At 37.8% G+C, this 16,330-nt stretch overlaps 1 protein-coding gene across 3 annotated transcripts in view; it reads right to left on the bottom strand.

The window, feature by feature from the left end:
* LOC128890345 (protein expanded-like) overlaps positions 1–16,330 on the bottom strand; it is a 133,761-nt gene that overhangs the window by 43,311 nt on the left and 74,120 nt on the right. For all 3 annotated transcript variants that reach the window (XM_054148757.1, XM_054148756.1, XM_054148758.1), the window contains one exon: positions 3,446–3,545. In XM_054148757.1, coding sequence (XP_054004732.1) covers positions 3,446–3,545 — 100 coding nt within the window. The remainder of the gene's footprint in view (positions 1–3,445; positions 3,546–16,330) is intronic.

The raw sequence follows: 16,330 nt of genomic DNA, 5'->3' as shown, positions 1-16,330 counted from the left end.
GAAGAAGAAGAAGAAGAAGAAGAAGAAGAAGAAGAAGAAGAAGAAGACGAAGAAGAAGAAGATGAAGATGAAGAAGATGAAGAGGATGAAGAAGAAGAAGCATCGAGCAATAAAAAAAAAGGGCTGCGAAGCGGACGGCAAAAAGGACGAAGAGGAAGGCAAAGATGGTAGTAACAATAACGTCGCGAGGAAAAAGAGGACGATGCCAAAGAAAGAGCTACCACGGCTAAGAAGGCCACCCATAGAAGCTCACCGGTAAAGGCAGAGAAGAGCTGTGGGCCCTCGTCTTGGAAGGAAAACACGTGGGCTGGCGAACAAGGAAACGCAGGTAGAAAGCAAACCCAGGGAAACGCGTTACGCCGCGGACGGGGCTGAAGAAGAAGCCCTGCGGTACCGTCCGACGGGGTACGGTTGGCGAACGTGGAGAGATAGGGACACAAACACAGACACGGCCGGGCAGCGTTCCCGCAAACCGAACGCACGCATGCAGGGGTGTGATGCCGCCTTTTTCTACTTGTTTTGGCTTTTCAGATGCATTTTTTTCCTGTCGTGGCATGGCTCGCGCGCCTCAAAACCCGCCAGCTCAGGCTCGCCGAGATGGGGCCCCGCTGGAATGTAGGGGTAGGGGTCCCGCAGGGCCCTGCGAGGCCCAAGAAGGGTCCACACGGGTGGGGGTACCAGTCGGACCGGCTTGTCATGACTGGTGGGAAGGCAGAGTAGAGCGAGGGTAGTGGCGAGAGCGAGTATTCGGCGAGGAGAAGGGACGTACTCTCTGCAACGGGGCAGAGGGCGAGGCAGAGGAAGAAGACCACGGTATGCAGAAAGATCTCAAGATTAGTCAAGAGTTTCAGACTCCTCGGGGCTAGGGGGCTTGATGTTTATGCAATTTCGCTCTCATTTCCAATTCGTTCGTAGATTATACGCCGCTACACACGGCTAGGACACTTTCTCCTCTGCCTTAAGATTCACCGCGAATCGATCGGTGAGCGACGATTTTTACTTATGTCATTTTGAAACGAAAGTAACCTCTTTCTTTTTACCGAAGGTATAATAACTGACGATCGTGGAAATCCTCGACTGGACGTTAGAACAATGACGCGTGGGGGTATTTTGAAACATGCAAGAAAATAATTATTGCATTGCCATTGCAAATGGATGTTTGTGAATATTAGAAAAATATTGAAAGATTTACATGCAAGTTATATTTTTATAAGGATTACGTCACTGCGTTTCTGGAACCATTGACCTCCAATGAATAGAATCAGACTATGTCCTAAATAAGGATATTTTCAAAATTACTATTTTTTAGGGACCGCTAAAATTACAAATGGTTTGAAGAAATCAAAGACATAAGTTTAAATTGCAGCCACTTCGTCAATTCTGTATTAACATTTTTGTCCTTAGTTTACGCGATAACCACATTTACAATGAATAAAACAAAATGACTTTTTCTTGGTACGAATCATTAGGACAGACACAATACTGCTAACACTTTGGGTTCGTTCTGTCTGATAAGTAGAATATTCCACGTAACTTGTAAACAAATTGATCAGGACAATTGGAAATTTAACAAAATCTTGTGCATACCTGTATAAATAATCATACCAAGTTTCAAAAGATCATGTCAATTACTTCTAACATTCAATTTATTTCAACAATCCAGTCCTATTTCACCTGATGTAACGTTCAACATTGCATATAACTTGTAAACAAATTCTGCAGGACAATTGCAAATTTGACAATAAACCATACCAAATTTCAAAAATGTATGTTAATTACTGTAACAACAAAAAAGTCATGGCAATTGCATGGAAACTAGTAAAAATAAAACAGTAACCCTTAAAATAGAACTATGTACATACAGTTTCTTTGTTTTGCTGACAATCAGGTTGAACTATAGGGCACGTCTTAACAGATTAATTTGTTATATTTTTCAATGTGTATATATTAACTTCAACGAGCAATAAATTCCTTCACCTGCTTCACCTTACTTTTCGACCAAAAAAAAATTCTCAAAAATACGTCTACTTCGAAGCCGTTACAGTGATGTGCCCTCTTAAGTATTTCTAAATCCCATCGCCAAAAACGCAAATTCCGTGAGGGAATCGAGCCGAGTCCCCCCTCGATTCACGTGGCTCGCAGCGGTAATCGTTCTTCGCGGAAGGCAAAAAATTCGGGACGCATCTGTTCGATGCCGGGTCTGTCAATCGGCGAGCTAACGACGCGTCCGTCACGAAATTGGGAGGGCAATTTGACGTTCGCGATCGTGTCGAGGATTCGCGCTTTCGCGAAACGCAACACCTAATGACTCGCGTGAGCTTCGGTAATTCGATCCACTCCGAAGGAAGTTAAAAAGTGGCGCGCCGTAATTCGAGGCGGATACGCTACCTCGCAAGTCATTCACGATGCTCATCGGCCCGTCCGACCGCATTTCGTCCGTTAACACGTCCACCGCCGAACTAATACTCGTGAACAATTTCCACGAGGCTACAGTGTTGTTTCGAGACCGGTGGAAACTTAAGGGATGAAACGACATTAGAAGGTCAAATATTAAGTGTTTCTCAGGATTTCCTTTTTAGAGAAGAATTTATTTCATTTCTTTGTTAACTTTGATAATATTTTTAAGTACGCTTGGTAATATTTTCAATTGATTTCACACGGAAATCTTTGAGATGTTGCGTACATACCGTACCACTTCGTATTTAATAGCTACCACACCACAGAAATTTCTAAATCGGTTTTCCTTAAAACAAAGCTACCGACAAATTTGATCGTAGCTTTGAGCATGTTATAATACATTTTTTTGCCAAGTTTTTGCGTTTTTTGTAGTCATTTTGCAAAAACTATCTTTTATTGGTACTTTTATTAATTCCAGGCACCATGAAATTAAGATTTCAAACATTCAGAAAATGGCACAACTTTGATTCGAACTAACTCAGTTTACTAGTCCCTTTTTTCTTTCTTTAAATCAACTAAAAATAAATATATCCAACATTCCTAATAGCAAGTTTTGTCTTCAGGTAAATGTTTTTTTATAATGTACATACAACTCGATCGTTCATGTAGCTTTTTTAGATTATCCTGTTCATTACATTTCATACCAAGAAACGTTATTTTGAGAAAAACACTTTTGATATTTTCGAAAGAAGAAGGAACCTATCGTTAAATTTTATTATCACTTACGATTAATCAGTGGTGCCAAATTCCACATAATACCACTTCTGCCATATAAAAAAACAAATTACTTGAAGCCTATTCTTATCACTTGCCTCATTTAAATACATAACGTTTCATTTTTCTAATTTTGAAGTAAAATTAAATTTAAACGAAAAACACGTGAAAGCTTTAATAATGATATAAATAATTTTAGGCACTGTTCGTGCACTGTTTGAGAACCTGAACGAAGATTTAATGAGAAAAAGAGTAAAATAGACGTTTCACTTACCGGATAGTATTGCCAGACCGAACAGTTCGCAATCTCGCATGCCCTGCTGGCCAAGAAGCATGCATGTCTGCGCGTACACTTCTTTTACTCTCGACTTCGCCTGAAACAAAACGTACAAAACGTTAGAGGTTGATATAAATCCATTAAATTTTTGCAGATAAAATGACTGAACTCGTAATGAAGCTTTCAGCTGCTATAGTTGCATTGAAGATAATATTTATTAACCAAAGTATACTTTGTCAGTTTTACGACACTTTGATACGTGTAATATCAATATATTTAATAAAATAAAATAGACATTTTGTAATAAAAATAGGGTTCTATTTTAAGCGAACTTCCAATTCCATGCTTCATTAAATTTTAAGTAAATGAATACTTAAGACCAACTATGAAATAAAATTAAATAAATATAGAATTCTTTCAACAATCTCATTCAGTCATTTATAGAGAGTAATATAATTATGATTAAATAAACAATAATTTTAAGAAAGAAGATGATAATTTTATATGATTGGGATTCATTCAAGAGTTTAATTGAAGTCAGGACAAACATCCATCGGTGCAAAGAATCATTCTAAAATTACTAGTGTAGTTTACAGTTAAATAGTAAAGGTTTTTAAATAATGAAAAATGTAAATTTCCTTGAAATTAATTCCCAAAGTTTTTATTTTCGAAGAATTTCCCTGTTCATCCCTGTCCAACTGCCCTTAAAAGGTTTCCTTGCTAAAAAACTTAACAAACCACTGCTACAAACAATCTGAATGGTCACTTTGCCTGAATCAGCCTGTAGATTCGGCAATTCCACCGAACATTCCTAATAATAAAGTATTCGACATTAGTATCGCACCATTCAGTGACATTCCGCAGCGTCGACAGTTTCTCTGTCTCCCGTATCGAGAATTCGTCGCATAAATTTCGACGATGTTGATACTGAATTTTATGTTCCCGTTCCAGCTGTGGTTTCCCGTGTTCCTCTTTCGAATAGAGTCGTTTGAAATGCCTGCGTAAACGTCTGTCAAAAGACCGTTGTAAAATGCGTAAACGCTAATGCCGTTTACGCAAGGAATTCCGGTTTCTCTAGAATGTGGGTTACCGCAAGCTTAAAGCTGTCTGTGTAAACGGTGCATAAATTTCAGGTAAACATTACCCTCGAATCGAAACGCGAATGGCGAAATGACGCTAAATGGCCCACGGATTTTACACAGCCAGATGATGATAGGAAATAATTTCAACTCGATCCTATAGGCCCATTTTCTATATCCAAGTAATAAGAAAAGATCAACTTTAACAGAATTTTACAAATGCATTCATATTCAAATAATAATAAAAGAGCAATGTTAACTCGATTGCATAGATGCACTTTCCACGCACACAGAATGACAAGATATAACGTTTAACTCAATTGTAAAATTACTTCTGTTAGGATTATTTAAACCCGATTATAAAATTATTGTTTTAAACATAATATAAGATAACGCTTTAAATTTGAATTCGAATCAGTTTAAACTTAAGAAAATAGACAAATACAGAAATGTTTCAATGAAAATGCATGAGATTAACTATGACTAATACTTTATTATAATTAACAATTTCTAACCAAAAAAGCATGAAATTAATTGCAACTCGACTGTAAAATTATTCTTTCACGACTAATATGCAATAATAATTTTACACCTGAATTAGAATCAAGATAAACCAAGAAAATCTGCAAATACAGAACTTTCTGAATGAAGGTACTCGAGATGAAATTACTTCAGAAAGGAATCGGCCCATCTCCGATTGAATCTTGGCAGACTCGATGCTGGATAACCCAACGCGAAGTTGAATCGTCTGTGCACGACGATCTCAGCACTGTGAATTCGTAATTACATAATGGGACCGATGTCGGACAAGGGTTTCGAGAGCGATACAATCTTATTGCGCGTGCTCTATTACCGGTCACGTGCGTTTCGATCTCTCTTCCAAAGGGGAGAGACCTTTTCAGTTTACTGAGGTACACGCGTTAATTCGTTCGTGCACGACTCCTCAGATCTCTTTGATCGATGGTCACGATTTCTTTGGAGAAATGTGGTTTATTACCGGTTGTAAATTAGTTGGGCAAAATGTTCCACGAGAACTTCAAAAATACACGAATATTTACGATTATGTTTCACCTTCTTCTAATATCTGAGTATAAGAAAGAAAATATTTTATTAGTAGTATATGTATCGAACAAACAGTTTAACGAATGATACAATAAGTGAATAAACGTCGGAGAAATAAGAATAATTATTAGAGAATGTAAGTAATAGGTATTGCTTTTTACAATTTTATTTATTTGGTTGTCCCAAAAGTTTCTTTCGCAATTTGCACTCAATTATTTTGTGTGGCAGTGTTTATATAAATAGGCAATCTAATTTCTTAGATATTGATGTTTTAACAGGAATGGAGCAAAATGAATCGTACACAATTCAATAATGTAATATTAGACATAAAATATTGTGTATGTATTACTTATTAATAAAACGAAAGAAACTTTTGGGACAACCTAATATTTTACTCATTGAATGGACAATTTTTTGTCAAATAATAAGTATGTTTAGATGAAACATGGTGTATGAGGGTTTTTCATGGCAGTAATTCGCGCGCGCGTATAATAACAATACGTGGATGAATGAATATTGCAAACGGTGAAAGCGTACCACATACCAGACTCGTTACAACCGTCCCATGGCAGCTCGTAAACGTGGCTCTGTCATACACGGATCAAAGAATGTTGCGGTCTGCACTTTCGCTTCATCTTGTCCCCCCTCCAATTTCATATTTTACGATTTGTTAAGATCGAGTGTGGTTAATAAAATAATTGTGTATACATGATGGAGTTAGTGATGTATTCAGATCATAGATTAGAGGACAGGCTCAAAAGCGCTAAATGTTCATCCAAAACATCTAGCCTTAGGAGTGTTTAATTGCTTCAATTATTTTCTATTTTGCAGAATCTGAAGCAATTTTACTTTTGAATAAAAGTTACTAATGCAACTTGTTTCAAACTTTCAATTTCAATTTATTGGTATCTCAATACTGATTAACTATTGTTTGAAACGTTTCATTGAGTTTCATGAAATTATGAGAACTGCCTGTGCTGAAACTGTCAAATATAATGTGGTGGTCAAAGATGAGTAGACAAATGATTTCTATTATATTTATGAATTTTAAAAGCATTCGCTCAGACTTATTGAAATGTGTGAATGAGGATAGGTTAAAAGTTGTGTGGTTTTCCCTTATAAATAATTGAAGAGCGATGCTGTTATTTATTGTATTGCATTCTGTTCTGTTGTGTTTCGTTGCGTTATGTTGTCTTATATTGTGTTTTATGATATAATATGTTATACTACGTTGCATTATTATGCTGTTATGTTCCATTATATCGTACTTTCCTATGTTTTGAAAGCTCCAAAATTCATTTCTACCCTTACAACATGTGCAAATAAACGTACCAAATTTCACAATATTCTGTCAATTACTTTCCTTGCAGAAAATCACGATACCTCGAAACTATTAACACGTTCGTCGCCACGTCACCCAGAAACGGGTGACAGCACTTTCTATAAAGGAACTAAAAAAATAAATTTCAAAGGTCAGACAATAATGAAAATATGTCTGGACAGGTTTCGTGAATTTGCCGACGTTAAAAAATTAAATGCTACGAGAGATGTTAAATTATCTAATCTACAATAGCCTAGACAAAATTTTAAGTGTATAGAAATTTTCACGAGTTATAGCGTGGCAGCCAACGTGTTAAAAATAGAAGAGTAACCCTAAATCAAATGAATCTTCTCCATCCTAGAAAGGGAATGGCGAGGAAGCACCAACGATTCCTCGTCCCACCGTTGCGAAAACTGATCGGCATACCGTGTGGCAGCTAGCTGACGGTACACCGCGGACCCGTGCACGGTAATCACGACTTAAGCACCGTATAATTATGGAAAAGTTTGCGGCGCAGCCGCCGCCATTGTTCCCTCTGCGCTCAATGAATTACAGATTGGATGGTAACAGGCGTGCGCGCGAGTTCGCACAACGAAGAAGAAAAGAAAAAAAAAAGAGCCACGTCGAACACCCACGGATATTCAACTCGCGATTCGCTTTGCATCGCTTCCTACTGAGCCGTGAGTCTTCTTTTCCTCTGGCCACGAAATTCAATTAGCTCGAAAGACCGAGTAAAACCGCTCTGATCGACATTCGGCTATCCTTAGACCATCTTTCACTTAGGGGAGGCGAGCAAGAAAAATTGCCTGTGTACAAACAATAAATAGGGAGACTTTCGGAGACCAGGATATTCATTTTTGCTAGATTTTTGGACGATTTGATAGGTTGGATAGGTAATAGCGTAAATTTTAGACTCGGACTAGTTTTATATTGATTAGAAAGGTAATGAATAGTATGGATTTTGAGGAACAGATTGTTTATTGTTGTCAAATTTTAGACTGATTAAATAGATAATAAATATTGTGAATTTTGGATACCAGACTATTTATTGTTGTCAATGTTTAGATTGATTAGATAACTATGCTAGGGATGCCCATATCAAATCTCACATATTCCCAGTCTCTTCTATACTGGGACTTGCGAATCCCAATTTACCTTCGTTGGATACCACAGATCCATGAACAACCCTGATCGACTTGTTCGAATTTTAATATGTTTGTTTCAACTTCCCGACTTTGGGTTTATATCTATTCAGTGCCAGGACTCAAGGAAATATCGCTATCGTTTTCTACGTCTCCGCAGTTTCTTCCTAAACCGTAAAACCTTATCTTCTCGAATTCCATGCCTACCCGTTGCTGCTGATTCACGTAAATCGCGGATCTATCAACGCGCTGATCAGATACAGGAAACTATAAGTATAATTTACGATCGACCGTCTAAAATTGGAATCGCGATGAAAGTAGAATTAATGAACCGTGGCTCGTTCGTTTCACGAATTCCCTTCCAATCTCTATTCAGATTAAAATCATCATGCGAGTTCTAGCTACATCGTAAACATTTTCTTCCTCGGAGTAAGAAATCGTGCTCGAATGATACAAGTTTCAAGAATGTCGTGTCAAAATTTTCAACAGAAACAAAATAGAGAAAATATAACCAGAATCAGAATCAGACAATTTTTCTTTATGGCCTGACGTAGACGTTGTTTTTAAAATTGTCTTTTCTCTATTGCTTTCAATGAATAGGAACATTTTTTCGTGAAATTCTGAAATTCATAGTCTGCCATTTTCTAATTTTTTTATAATATTGAGAAGATCCTATGTCAGGTCATAGCCATAGGTATTGCATTATATTACATCATAGCTAGTTGAAGAAAATTTTTTGTTCACTTGACTTCAGATTTAATCAGTGACAACAAAGCTGCCCAATTAATTATTACCAATGTCTTTTTTCCACTCTCGAAACGTTAAATAAAACGTACTGTACTGGAGATTTGAAAACAATTGACCACATACTTTCTTTGTAAACATTTTCTTAATTCTGTGAAATTCTGAAATTCATAGTATCCCATTTTCTAATTTTGTATAATATTGAGAAGATCCTATGGCAGGTCATAGCCATAGATATCGAATTGTATTGCATTATAGCTATTTAAAGAAAATTTATTAATTTCTCTTGATTTAGCCAATGACCACAAAGTTACCAATCCAGGTGTCCAGGGTGTCATTTTTGCACTCTTGAGACACTCAGTAAAACGTACTGGAAGTTTGAAAACAATTGACCACATACTTTCTTTGTAAACATTTTCTTAATACACCCCGTTTTCTAAGGATATTTTACTGTTGTACCCCGTTGGTAATCCCCCATTAGGATAACAAATGCGACACGACTCTGTGCACAGGTCATCCATAGCACCGCGATAACAGCAGCGTAGTTTAATAAACTCCGAATCCCATCTGCACAAAGATTATGCGCGGTGAAACCCATAAAGAACCTCGAGTAATAGTCCTGCGATATGGTTACTTAAAACCTGAGTGCCTCTTACAAATAATACTGTTACGAAACAACCCCCTGGGAAGAAATCATTTTACGGCTGTTTTAACAGCTTTATTCGACGTCACAAAGGAGGATTGTCATAACGCGAAGGAGCCTCTTTGCTCGGGTGATAAATGCACCTTCCATAGGTCCAGTGCGTCTCTGTTCCATCGACGAGAGCATTCGTTCCTCCTTCGAGCTATTAGTTTGGAGCGAAAGAATTTTTCGATTTGGGCCAATAAAAGCCATATTATTTTACATGATTAGAAAGTTACCTGATGTAACACAAGCTATCCCGCTCCACGGAAACCGGTTGAAGTTCCGCTACAGTAGAGCATCGGAATCTTTCCCGTGTGTAGGAACGATCGGAGAAAAATCGGAGCAACAAAAGCGTCGGCCATCGAAAGAATGGGAACTCGCCAACGGCCAGCCAGCCAGAATTAAGGATTTGCGACTATAACGAAATTAACCGAAACGGGGAAGCTGGATACAGCGAACGATAAAACGGGACCAATATACATTTACGGGACTGACGGGAATTTGGGTAAAATATTGTGATCATTGGGATTTCGGAGGGAACGCGAAGAATTTTATTAATACGATGAAACGAGCGCATCGAGCCCCAGTTGCGCGATCCGTGGATCTCGTATTATACGGGGCCAGGGAACTGAAATGTTGCTTTATTATGAAATGTATACAATTTAATTTGCTTATTATTGATGAAAAAAGAATTCACATGGTATCCACGGAAGGAATAAATGTTGTATGAATTCCTTTCTTTGCGTGCTTCTGCTGGGCTTAATTATAAAGGGTGTTTAAACCTCTGGAGGATATTGATACGTATGGGGACGCTTGCCTTTATATTAAAATTACCTTTGCTCACGATCGCAATTTGGGAATTGAAAAGTATACCATATTACTGCGAGACGGCATATTTGTGTGTTAAAATTAATTTACAGGTAGAAATTTTCTTGATTTTTGTGCATTTAATTAGAGAAAACAGATATTCATTAAAGATGCGTCTCTCGAGAGGTTAAAAGAGGCTTTGGGATTTTGTTTTTTTATTAAAATATAGATTGGATGGAATATATTGTAAATTGTGGAGTGAATATAATTATAATGAATATATTATGAATTATATATATTATTATATATTATCATTTTATAATATTATATAATATAATTATATAATTATGTATATATACATATATATACATACATACATATACATATAATTCAAGTAATATAATATATTTGTATTATTACAAAATAAAATCATGAAGTTTCTTATAAGAAACATTTTATACAAATTATTTAAATGATTACAATCAAGAAGAGAGCAAAGAAGATCATAATGATGAAGATAATGTAATTTCAATATTTCTCTCACCATAAGTCTTTCTACCATCCGATAAAAATTCTGTTCACAATTTTGTGGACGTTTGGGATTCTATAACATATAACATTTTCAGCAAATTACAAAATTGCATTTTGATTTAAATTGAAAAAATTCACTGTGACAATCTGTATGTTCCATTTAAAGGTCTGCGTTAAAACTACAAAATGTCTTGATGTCTATAAAATTGGGGTGGTCAATTTAAATTGAAATAAGCTCACACGATTTCTATTTAATAAAAGAACAATCAAGTGAAGTTTTATTCAAATTCTCCGTTAAATAAATCCACGAAAAACTACCTGAAGCGAACTCGAGATTTCAGCTCGCGAGAGGGAACAGGTGAGAGACTAATCGAGAGACTGTACGCGGAAACGTTATTACAATTGCAGCATTTCAAGCGTTGCCCCGAAGGAAAAGGTTCCTCATAAATGCTCAGCGTGGAATGCGCGCGCCGAAGTTGCGGAACAATTTATCGCCCCGTATCGAATATTTCGAGTCGTTCGACGCATTCCGGGGTCCGATCTTGTCCGCACCAAATCTCTACGGGCCACCATAAAATATCCGCTGGAACAGCCTGTCGGCTCGGATTTACGGTCGATCCTATCGGTGCGCATTTCACGATTCCGTTCCCGGACGGCCACGGGATAGATTCGCGAGATTGACAAAAATATCTGTCCGAACGGATCTTCCTCGATCTGAAATTCACGAGATTTGCGAGATTTTCGATAGAAAAATTGAGATACATAGAAAATAGACGAAGAATTGAAAACCATGACGTTGGATGACCAACACGCTTAGTTCATAACGTAACTGTTAGCATAGATTTCTCCATAGCCAAACACCCTAATCTCAGCCAGAGATGGGCAAAACCCTAGGCTTCGAATAAGTCCGAAGTTTGCCGATATGTTTGTCTCGCTTCCTTCTTTGGAAAATGTTCAAAAGAGGAAACGAGACAAACATGTCGGCAAACTTTAGATTTATTCGAACCTTAGGGTTTTGCCCAACACCGATCTCAGCTCCAAAATTTCTATATCCTGTTGTACTTGGTATCCTTCCTGGCTCATGACCATTCCTTGACCCCCATTACCCACTACTCACCCTTTAGAAATAGCAAATCAGAATTCAGTTTTCACTGGAACAGTGCGGATCGTTACTGTACAAAATATAAATTCTTCAAAAGTTTCTTTTTACCGTGTTGAACATTTTCCTTGGCTTGGAATTCAACATTTTACTTCGAATGTTCCATGCTCATCGGATGCTCAACTCTATCTCTATATCCACCCGAGACACGGTCAGTTTCCCAGGTCCACGTGCATCGACACCTTTCTGTCCCGTTTGAAACGCGTGCGAGGCTTCACCGTGAAAACACGCGAACACCCTGTATAGCCGCGTACTTTCAGTTGATCAGCGTAACGAGGCTAGAATCCGAGTCCGTGATTTCATAGCAGGCCAACGCATATGCGCGGGACCACGCAGGCAGAACGAGGAATTTCCTTGGCAACCGGGAATTCCGATTCGTGGTTACAAATGAGCCTGGCTATAATTAGGGAGATGGTATCGTGTGAGAAGGTGCGCTACGGTGCCGGCGCGCCTCGTGTTAGCCCGCGTGCTGTGCGGATGGTTTGTCTAACGACGCGAGGAGGCAATAGCCTCGAACAAGCGAAATCGACGTCGTTTGCAGGAAACCTTGGCATTGAAACTGTTACCGCCCTCGCCATGCCACGCGTTCGCCACTCGACTCTCTCTTTCTCTCTTTCTCTCTCAGCGGATCGTCATTCTTTTGTGAAGCAACCAGTGACGGTTTCCAGCAATCCAAACGTAACAGCGATGTCTTCATTGCGACAGAGTTCTATGCAACACGAACTAAAGGCTTAATTGTAAAACTATTGAGTCATCTGTTAAAACAGCCACTGTTAAGTTAACCCTTTGCACTCGAGGCCTTTTTTCTGGTATTTACCAGCAACTCGAGATGCTTTCTTAGCATTCTATTGCCACGAATGCTAACATTATATTGACTTCGAAAATGAAATCTCTAATTTGAGATTTGAAAATCAGGTCACCTTTGCCCCAATGACAGTCATTTTATTGGCACTTCGAGTTCCAAAGAAATTAAACTTAAAGAAAACCTAGTGGTGACTGAGAGTCACCTCTCGAGTGCAAACGGTTAAAACAGCCACTGTTAAGTTAATTCAGGTATGTATTGTATTTTAATATTTGTGCACGCTGCCTCCATATAGGAAGATCGAGCAATTCCTCTTTACAGAATTATAATATTAATTTACTAATATTATATTTCTTTTTCAAATACTTTCTATTTCGAAAGGTAAAATAAAATTAAAGCAATCCAAGAAGGGCAAGTATCAATCTCATGAATAGTATGAATCTCATTCTCCTCATTTCTATTTGCATTCATTACTAATTTATCTAATAAATTGATTAGTTGGACTTTACTATCACATTATTAATGAAATAAATTTATCGAAACATGAGATGAAATATGAGGTCTAGTCTTGTAAAGGTCTGGGTAATAGAGACTTCATGTTCAGAGGGTGAAAGAGGTAATGTACCGGAGGAAATGGCTTCGAGAAGCAAAAAGTATCCAGCGTCCCGTGGGAAGTGTCGGGGACAGGATGATGATAACGTAAATAAGATCGCTTCCTCCCTATCAACGAAGGACACAAAGCTACGCTAATGAGCTTATTAAACGAGCTCCGATACAAATTGACGATCATTTACGAAACTTCCTACAGAACATAGTGATATGAAGTCATCAATAGGGTTTTATTAAGTCCTTGCAACGTTGGATCGTTTTTCATTGCAATGATACTCATCATTTTTTTATCGAGAATTTCAACAATTGTTTTAGGTTGTTTTATTTAGCAAAGAGATTCAAATTCCAAAGTCAAATTACAGTTGGAAGTGTTATATATTGCATGAACTTAACGAAATGCTTGAAATTACTTCAAATAATTTAATTTGTTATCATATAAGCATTAACATTCATTACTAACCCTTTGACAGCGAAGGAGATATACATATACCCCCCAGAAATGGGGTCAGAGAAATGTTTGTAATCGTTAAATAAATTTTTACAAAATATCAGCTTGTAGGGAACGATGAGACGGAACTTTTTTATATTTACAGTTTATTCATGGGATGCTTAGTTTCGAAAATAAAAATTAAAATGTTTGAAGTTCGTTGCAAAAATTGAATTTCAAGAAAAAGGTCTTCTAAGTTTTTAATTTTTATCTCTGAAACTAAACGTCGTATGAGTAAACTATACACATAAAAAAGTTTCGTTTTGTCATTCTCCATAAGGTGATATTTTTTTTCAATTCGATTTTTCAACTGCTTTTTTTTTTCTTCGAGAAAACAGCAACAGAAAAGGTCTTTTAAGTTTTTAATCTCTATTTTTGAATAAATTTTTTGTAAAATTAAAAAAATGACAATTTTTAAAACAAGATATCAAACTGCGCTCGTAAAAAAGCATCTCTTGTCTAAGACGGTGAGACAGGCGATAAATTTGCACGAATATCGTTATGAGCGCCGCGTAAATTAGCCACGAGTCCGTGATAAAACCTCTGTGTCCCCGTTAGGAGCACAACTCACCGCGGAAAAGAGGCTCGTCAAAAGGAAACGCGAACAAACGTCAAACTTCCACGGCGTTATTCGCGCCAGGTACATTAATCACGTCCGCGGCTAAACGGCAACGTTAATCCGACATCTATGAATCATCGAATAAAACGTTCTATCAGCATTTGCCAAGACTTCGCTCCGCTAGATTTAATCGCAGCCTCTTTAAGTCCAAACGTACTCCATTAGGGAGATGAATAATGCCCGCGCCATTCTCCCTCCACTCGCTGCTCGTCGACGAAGCAGGTATTTCCAAACGGGATCGTTCGTTTCCCCCGGTGAGGTGAAAAATGCATGTGCACCATGCGCGTTAGCGAGCACAGACACAAAGGAATTTAGAGAAAAACTGCACGCGCCCAAGTTTCAAGCGTAAAACGCCCAGCGCGTCTCGTTAGCGCGCGAACAAAGGCGCGACCAACGTCTCTGTTAGGAATTCGCGCCTCTAAGGGAGGCTATTCTGGTTCGTCGACTCAAAAATGCCTATTTTTGTGATATTGGTGATCTTGAAAGTGTACTGGTAAAAACTGTTTAATGAAATATTGGGAGAAATGGTGATAAACGAAGCATTTGACTGATATCAAAAAAATATATATATATTGTATTTCTTTTATTTTAATTCCAAGAAAATATGTACTGTATAATAGCATCCAATGATTTCATACAAAAGAATGTGGTAAATGTATACTGTTTAAGGTATGTATTTTAAATAGATATATCGTTGGAAAAATTCCTGAATATCAGTACTCCCTTAATCTAAAAATTAGTGGTTATTATTAAGCTACACAAATATGTAAACATATTTACGAATTAGCGGAAAGAATTATTAATACGAAATTAGCAGAAACATAGCTCGAAGAATATACTTTCATTATACATAAAAAATATTAGTATCACATATTCAGCACCGCTAGAAAAAATTCCAAAATATTAGTATTTGTAAATAATATTACAATCTTCTTGCAATTAATCTATGAACAATTTAAATATCCCCCAAACTATTCGCGCCTCCACTTATGCTAATACACAGTTCAAACACATGCATTCCTCTATCCACCCACAAGACTTCATTCAAATCCCACCGTTACACCTCGCAGCCGCTTTATTGGCCGCAGGGCTACACTACAATGTAAACGAGCGCGAACTTTTTCAATTAGCCATTCTGACCCCCCAATCCCTCCGGAATTCTCTTCACTTACACCGGTCGTTGTAAATGACTCTTACCAGGGACAAGGCAGGTGCATGTACCCTCGCACGCCTTAATATATTTACTGTACTATACGCGAGTTTCTCCCGCATTGGTTATTCTACTCTCGCACGCCCACGCCGCGGATGTAACTAATCGCATTCCACGATTAGAAAATCCGGGCGTGCCCTCGGCATCGCGATGCACATGTTCCGATAAAGTCTGGTATTTCGCGGTCGTGTAACGCTCGGGCTCGTCAGGAGGACGTGCAACAAGGGGGGCCTCATGCGTTTCGAAAAACGGGGTCGGTGTTTTTATTTTCACGCTAGGATGTTACGCGATGGGAACACCTGACCCGTTTCACAGAGAAAAGGGAACGCTCGCGTGCGGCCATTTTTGGTAATCGACGGGGAACGGAAGTTGTTACACGTTGTTGAACAGCCATTTTTTATTCATTGCTTTCGAGTGATTTATTGAAATTATTTGTATTTAGCTAGGTTAATGGGGAATGGTACTTTTCAGGTTAAAGGAAGTATTAATATTTAGGAATTTTTTCTAGCGATACTGAGTATGTGATATTAATATTTGTCATGTACATTGAAAGTACATTCTTTGAACTATATTTCTGATAATTTCGTATTACTAATTCTCTTGAGTAATTTGTAAAAAAAATATA

The sequence above is a fragment of the Hylaeus anthracinus genome, unplaced genomic scaffold (assembly GCF_026225885.1).
Source record: "Hylaeus anthracinus isolate JK02 unplaced genomic scaffold, UHH_iyHylAnth1.0_haploid 12000, whole genome shotgun sequence".
NCBI classification, from domain to species: Eukaryota; Metazoa; Arthropoda; class Insecta; order Hymenoptera; family Colletidae; genus Hylaeus; species Hylaeus anthracinus.
The sequence above is the reverse complement of the archived record's forward strand: the minus strand, read 5'-3'. Positions and strand labels throughout refer to the sequence as shown.